This window comes from Vicia villosa, linkage group LG4, assembly GCF_029867415.1.
Source record: "Vicia villosa cultivar HV-30 ecotype Madison, WI linkage group LG4, Vvil1.0, whole genome shotgun sequence".
In the NCBI taxonomy this organism is placed as follows: domain Eukaryota; kingdom Viridiplantae; phylum Streptophyta; class Magnoliopsida; order Fabales; family Fabaceae; genus Vicia; species Vicia villosa.
The window spans coordinates 68715542-68723791 of record NC_081183.1 but is presented as its reverse complement, the minus strand read 5'-3'; the positions used below and the strand labels follow the sequence as shown (position 1 = coordinate 68723791).

At 35.0% G+C, this 8250-nt stretch overlaps 1 protein-coding gene across 1 annotated transcript; it reads left to right on the top strand.

The window, feature by feature from the left end:
• The first annotated feature begins 635 nt into the window (after nucleotides 1-635).
• LOC131597340 (uncharacterized) lies at nucleotides 636-1247 on the top strand. Its single transcript, XM_058870045.1, has one exon. The coding sequence runs from the start codon at nucleotides 636-638 to the stop codon at nucleotides 1245-1247; it is 612 nt and encodes a 203-aa protein (XP_058726028.1).
• The last annotated feature ends 7003 nt before the right edge of the window (nucleotides 1248-8250 follow it).

The window sequence follows — 8250 nt, the reverse complement described above, 5'->3', positions numbered from 1 at the left end:
CTATTGAGTGTGATTTTGTGTTTAAACCATCTGAAGGAAGATCTGGAGGAATTCTAACAATCTGGGACAATAATGTGCTATCAGTAAAGAGAAGAATAATTAGGGATCATGTTCTTTGTGTGGAGGGGGAGTGGGGAACATAGAAGAAGCCAGTAAACATCGTGAATGTGTATGCCCCGTGTGCTGCAAATAGAAAACATGTGCTGTGGAACGAATTAAAAACCTTGGTTTGGACCAAAAGTGAAGACAGGTGGTGCATAGCCGGCGACTTTAACACTGTACGGAATGAATCGGAAAGGAGAGGAAGCAATACAAATTTGAGGAATAACAAGATAGAAAATTTCGACAAGTTCATCACGGAAGCAGAATTAATTGACTTACCTTTACATGGAAGAAGATTCACGTGGTCAAGACCAGGAGGATCATCGAGGAGTAGAATCGACAGGTTTCTTATTTCAGAGGCATGGATAAGGGATTGGTCGGCAAGTACACAATGGTGTCTCGAAAAAGAATTATCTAATCATTGTCCAATCATGCTCTGTGAATCTACTCAAAATTGGGGTCCGAGACCTTTTCGTATGCTAGCATGCTGGAAGGATATTGCAGGCAGGCTATCATAATTTCGTCAAAGAACAATGGAGAGAGTTGAAGATGGAGGGCTGGGAATGTTTGTCCTAAAGGAGAAGTTAAAGCAAATAAAAGAAAGGTTAAAGGAGTGGCATAAAAATCATTCTCAAAACTTAGGAGAAAAAATTAAGGCCGCAAAATCTGAATTAAATAGGCTTGAAGTTAAAGAAGAATCAATGGGCCTTGCAGATGAGGAAATCAACTCCAAGAGGGAGACATCAGCAAGTTTGTACAATTTATCAAAACTGGAGTGCAGTATTCAGTGGCAAAAATCCAGAAGCAAATGGGTAAAGGAAGGGGATGCGAACACCAAATACTTTCATGGGTGCGTAAAAAAGAGAAGAAGAGAAAACGAAATTCTCGCTTTGGAGGTTAATGGTAACATGCTGAAAGGAGCAGGGGAAATAAAGAATGCAATAGTTGAACACTTCAAAAACCATTTTTCTGTTAGAGGAGTCAGACCAATCCTTGAAAACATGCACTTCAAGCGAATCAACGAAACAGCGGTTAATGAGCTAATACAAGCATTCTCAGAAGATAAAATTCGTAAAGCAGTGTGGGAATGTGACAGTACAAAAAGTCCAGGTCCCGATGGTGTGAATTTCGGTTTTGTAAAATAATTTTGGGTTGACATTAAAGATGACTTCATGAGAGTAATGGCAGAATTTCACACAAATGGCCGGATAGTTAAAGGAGCAAACTCCTCGTTTATTGTATTAGTTCCAAAGAGAAAGAATCCACTGAAACTTTCTGACTTCAGACCAATCTCCTTAATCGGGTGCATTTACAAGGTAATATCCAAGGTTTTGTTGAAACAAATTCTGAGTTTTGGGGACAACATACTATTATTCTAACTCCTCTAACAAGTGTCCTTGCAGGTCCTCATGATGTTAGATATTATATATTTTGTTTTAGCGTTAACATGATCTTATCAATACATTGGCAAAAGCACTCAGTACAAATGATAGCAGATTACATCATTTCAAAATAAACCAACGTACATATATTCAAATGATAATGCTCATCTACTCAAAGTACTAGTCTCTGATCTCCTCAAAGTACACTGCCAGCTAAGAAAGATTATTCATCTACTCAAAGGACTAATCTCTGGTCTCCTCAAAGTACACATCCAGCAAAGAATGATATTTTATTCTCATGCAAGTACAAACGGTCATATGCTCCAAAGCATCTATATAACCAGTACCTCTTGCCAAGAATAAATAACTTTGACATTGAAGCTTAATCTTATATTGAATCAAAGTCCAAAATCTCATACACTAGAAGAGAAAGTAAACTCATCACTGCCAAATAGTGAATCATCTTTAAATCATCCATTCAATACTTTTGTATATCCTCAAGAGATATAAAATCTTGTTTGTAACAAGTGTGAAAGAAAGGTCTAGAGTAATACCTTAAGTGTGTATAAGAGCCTTTTGAGGTTTTGTAAAGTGTAACATTTTTATCCCTCGTTTAAAGGATAAAAGTGTAAGATATAAGAAATTCTCACTGTGTGTGAGGACTGGACTAACCCTTTTGGTGAACCAGTATAAACTTCTGTGTGTTCTTTATTACCAGTCATTTATTTCTTTATATCCTCTTTAACACACTTAAACTAAAATTTTAAAGAGGTCACTATTCAAACCCCCCTTTCTAGTGACATTTATTTGCATCAATTGGTATCAGAGCTCGGGCTCTGAAAAAATTACACTTAACCGTGTTAGAGTAAAACGATCACAACATTCTAAAGAATGGCTGAACAAACAAAATTCATTGCTGAAGGAGGTTCATCCCACCGACCTCCACTATTCAACGGAAATGACTACTACTATTGGAAAGGTAAAATGAGACTCTTTCTCTTATCTCAAGATATAAATATGTGGTCCATCATTGAAACAGGAAACTTCACTCCAATGACTGTCGCCACTAACGCTGCTCCTGCTGCTCCAAAACCTCAAGCGTTGTGGACTCCTGAAGAAAAAAATCAGGTACTCTTAAACTCAAAAGCTCAATTTATTTTATCATGTGCTCTTAGCAGAGAAGAATACGATAGAATTGAAGAATGTAACACTGCCAAAGAAATCTGGGACAAACTTGAAATTCATCATGAAGGAACAAGCCATGTCAAAGAAGAAAGAATAGATATGGGAGTAAAAAAATTTAAAACTTTTGAAATGAAAGAAGATGAAACCATAGATGAAATGTTCTCCAGATTTACTATTATTATTAATGAATTAAGATCTCTTGGAAAAACTTACTCTCCTCACGAGAGGATAAGAAAATTACTTAGATGTCTTCCTAAAGTATGGAGACCAATGGTCACTGCCATTACTCAAGCTAAGGATCTAACAAGTCTACCAGTTGAGGAACTTGTTGGTTCTCTTCGTGCACATGAATGTCTCATTCTAGAAGATAAACCACTTAAGAAAGGAAAATCAATTGCTCTCAAGGCCATTCAAAACTCAAAAGAAAAAATTGAGGAGTCAAATGAATCACCTTCTGAAGATGAGAATGATTTAGCACTCATATCCAAACGTATTCAGCAAATGGTATTTCGAAGAGGACAACACAAACGACCATTTCGAAGAGATCCTCCTAAGGTTGAGATAGACAAAAGCAGAATCACATGTTATGGATGTAACAAAGTTGGACACTTCAAAACCGAATGTCCTCAAAGGTTCGTCAAAGGAACACCCTTCAAAAAGAAGTCAATGATGGCTTCATGGGATGGCTCTGAAAACTCAAACTCAGACACTGATGAAGAAGAAGCAAATCTATGCCTTATGACTACATCTGAAACCGAAGTAAGTTCTCTTATCTCCTGTGATACTTGTCATGAAATGAATATTATGTTTGACAATGTGCTTGAGGATTCAAACCTCTTAACTCAAAAATGTTTTTTCCAAAAAGAACAAATTTCAAACTTAATCAAAGAAAAGGAAGAGTTAAAGAAAACCATTGATAAACAATCTGTCACAATTACAAATTTATACAATGCTCACTCTTCTCTCTCCTCTAAACAAAAATTACTAATTGATAATACAAATCTTCCAAAAATAAAGACTTTAGAAAATAAGATAGAAGATCTAACTCAGGATATCACAAAATTTGTTAAGTCTACTGAAACATTTCAAAACATAATGGGATCTCAATCAGGCATTTTTGACAAAGCAGGAATAGGGTTCAAATCCTCAAAAAATAAAAAAATGTATGAAACGTTTTTTACACCTCATATTAAAAATACAAACTCAGGTAACATCACTTTAGTACAAAAAAAAATGCTGCTACTGCAAAAAAACAAATCACGAGGAGTCAAAATGTTTTTTTAAAAAACCATTTAAACAAAACCATGTCAAAAATCAACACAATATATTTCCTACTTGGAAAGAGAAATCTCTCTCCAAACCCATAAAATTTGTACCAGCTTCCAAACTTATATTATCTAAAGATAAACCTAACCCTAAAGGACCCACTCAAATTTGGGTACCTAAGAAAATGCTAACATCTTCTACAGGAATGTCTTCTCTCAATAAAGAAAAAGGTTTGGTACCTGGACAGCGGTTGCTCTCGTCACATGACTGGAGATAAAGACTGCTTCATATCTCTAGAAGATAATGATGGAGGATCAGTCACATTTGGCAACAATGAAAAAGCCAAAATAAAAGGTATAGGAACCATTGGTAAGAATGGTTCCGCTGTAATTAAAGATGTTCAATTTGTAGATGGATTAAAACATAATTTGTTAAGTATAAGTCAGCTATGTGATAATCGTTATGAAGTTGTATTCAAACAAAATACTTGCATCGTAAAACATCCTCTCACAAACGAAACTCTTTTTTGTGGAACCAGACACAAAAACTTATATACTCTTTTTCTTAGATGAAATCTCATCTGAAACATGCTTTGCATCTCATGAAAATGAAAAATGGATTTGGCACAAACGTTGTGGCCACACCAACATGAGAACTATCTCAAACCTAATGAAACTTGAACTAGTAAGAGGGATTCCCAAAATAAAATTCAATAAAGACGCTGTATGTGAAGCTTGCATCAAAGGTAAACATGCAAAAAGTAGCTTCAAATCAAAAAATATTGTGTCCTCAAATAAACCTTTAGAACTCATTCATGTGGACTTGTTTGGTCCTGTCAAAACTGCAAGTCTTAGTGGAAAAAGATACGGGTTTGTAATTGTAGATGATTACTCTAGATTCACTTGGGTTCTATTCCTCAAACACAAAGATGACTCTTTTGAGGCTTTCAAAAATTTCTGCACAAAAGTTCTAAAATTATTTCAGTAAGAAGTGATCACGGAGGAGAATTTGAAAACTCTTTCTTTAAACAATTCTTTGAAGAAAATGGCATTTCTCACAACTTTTCATGTCCTAGGACTCCTCAACAAAATGGTGTGGTTGAAAGAAAAAATAGAAGCCTTCAAGAAATGGCTAGAACTATGATAAATGAATCAAATGTAGAAAAATATTTTTGGGCTGAAGCAGTTAATACATCCTGTTACATTCTAAACAGAGTCACCATTAGAAAATTATTAAACAAAACTCCATATGAGTTATGGAAAAATAGAACTCCAAACATTTCGTACTTTCGTGTTTTTGGATGTTATTGTTACATCTTAAATAACAAAGATAATCTAGGAAAATTTGACTCTAAATCTGACAAAGGAATATTTGTTGGATACTCTCAAACTTCAAAAGCATATAGAATTTACAATCTCAAAAATCAATGTGTAGAAGAAAGCATGCATGTTATTTTTAATGAAACTAATACCATTGAAAGTCTTGATGATGAATTAGATGAACAGATGGAAATCCTCAACAAAGAAATCCATGTAGACGCTATGGAAGAATTCCTTCCACCTCCCCCAAAAGGATGGAAAACCGTACCACATCATCCTCATGATGTAATTATTGGTGAAACCTCTGACCAAGTACGTACAAGACAATTCTTCAAAGACAAAAACAACAACCTAGCAATGATATCCCAAATTGAACCTAAACACATAAACGATGCAATACAAGATGTTTCATGGATCCAAGCCATGACTGAAGAACTTGCACAATTTGAAAAGAATCAGGTATGGAAACTCGTTCCAAATCCTCTTGATAAAACTATTATTGGAACCAGATGGATTTTCAGAAATAAACTAGATGAAGATGGAAACATTATAAGAAATAAAGCTAGACTGGTTGCTCAAGGGTATAATCAACAAGAAGGAATTGATTATGATGAAACTTACGCTCCAGTAGCTAGACTTGAGGCTATACGTATCCTTCTTGCATATGCTGCACACAAAGGTATAAAACTCTTTCAAATGGATGTTAAAAGTGAATTTTTAAATGGCTTTTTAAACGAAGAAGTTTTTGTTAAACAACCACCCGGATTTGAGGATTCAAAATTTCCAAATCATGTCTTCAAATTAACAAAAGCTCTCTATGGTCTAAAACAAGCTCCTAGAGCTTGGTACGAAAGACTTAGTCTATTCTTACTTGAAAATAACTTTTCTAGAGGAAAAATTGACACTACCCTTTTCAAAAAATCATATAAGAAAGATCTTTTAATTGTTCAAATTTATGTGGATGACATCATTTTTGGATCAACAAATGAAAAGATGTGTGATGATTTCTCAAAACTCATGAAAAGTGAATTGAAATGAGCATGATGAGTGAGTTAAGATACTTTCTAGGACTCCAAATAAAACAATTAGAAGAGGGTATCTTTATCTTTCAAGAAAAATACATCAAAGATATTTTAAAAAAATATGGTATGACTAATGCAAAAATTATGTCTACACCTATGCATCTTTCCTCTAGTCTAGACAAAGATGAAAAAGGAATAAGTACTTCTAAAAAGGAATATCGTGGTATGATTGGATATTTACTTTATTTAACTACAAGTCGTCCTGACATTGTATTCTCAGTTGGACTTTGTGCCAGATTCCAAACAGATCCCAAGGAATCACATCTTACTGCTGTAAAGCGTATTCTCAGATATCTTATAGGTACAACTAACATTGGTCTTTGGTACCAAAGAAATTCAGAATTTGACCTAAAAGCGTATTGTGATGCTGACTATGCTGGAGACAAAGTAGAAAGAAAAAGTACTAGTGGCGCATGTCAAATCCTAGGAGATGCTCTTACAACTTGGTCATGTAAAAAACAAAGTACCATTGCACTATCCACAACTGAAGCTGAATATGTGTCAGCAGCTAATTGTTGCTCATAGATCATTTGGATAAAAAATCAATTGGAAGACTATTCTCTAAACTACTCCAAGGTACCAATTTATTGTGATAACACCAGTGCTATAAATTTATCAAAAAATCCTATACAACATTCCAGGTCTAAACACATTGAAATAAAACATCATTTTATCAGAGACCATGTTCAAAAAGAAGAAGTAGAATTAATTTTTGTACAGACTCAAAATCAACTAGCTGATATCTTTACCAAACCATTGATAGAAGATAGATTTAATTTTTTGAAACAAAAGTTAAAAATTATTTCTTATCCCATTAAATCCTCAAACTAAAAGGGCGTCAAAAATATTATATATACTTTATTTATTTTAGAGCCTCGTTTTTGTTGGGAGGGGGGAATAAAAGAAAAAGTATAAATTCTGTCTGAATTATCAAAAGTGACACATATGCAAAAATATCCCATTTGTTTTATTCCCATATGTATTACATTTATGTCTAATCATTTTTTCAAAAAAAGGGGGAAAAAGGATATCCTTGAATTTAATGGGTGAAATCTTTTTTCCATTTTTGTACTTCTCCATGTAAGCTACCTCTACCTACTTCACGATCTCCATCCCTTTTTGCACTGCTTCCAACACTCAAATAGTAACCATGCATCATTACATGTACCTTTCATCTTCCACCACGCCGACCACTTCCCTTTATCATCCACAAATTTTCATTAATCACTTCATCCTTTTCGTTTTCCAACAACCATCATCTTCAATACTTCTGCGTTTATCAAAAATGTCTTCTTCAAACACAAACCCTAAACCAGTCATCAACCCTAAACCACAACCATCCATGTCTTCTTCTGAAATCCACCAAGACACCCTCAACGAAAAACCACTCTCCTTCATCCTTCCAGAAAACCCCAAATCACATGCAAACACCGCTAAGACTTCTGGAATCCGCAAGTCTTCTCGCCTTCAAAAAACAAAACCAGTGAAATCCACCATTGAAATCTCCGATGACTCGGGTGAAGAAACTTGCCCAGATGACGCTGAACTTGACTCACATCAAGACGTCATTTTCTCTTCCAAACGTGCTCTGGACCTTTTCAACTCAAAATGGAGGAACCGAAGTGTAATCTATGGCAAACCCATGGATTTTGAGAGCTTCACTGTCCGTGGATACAACATCGAAGAACTTGTAATCGTTCAAGGCTGGCAAAAGATGCTAACCCTAGAAATTGAAACCTACCCAAAACTAGTTCGTAGTTTCTATGTTGCAATCCACCCAAAAACCAACGATGTGTCTCTCAAATCCACTATCAAAGGTATTACCATAACCCTAACTCCATCTCTAATCTGTGAAATCCTTAACATCTCTGATTCTGGCATCCATCTCTTTTCACAAGAATGGGTTGGGTCGTA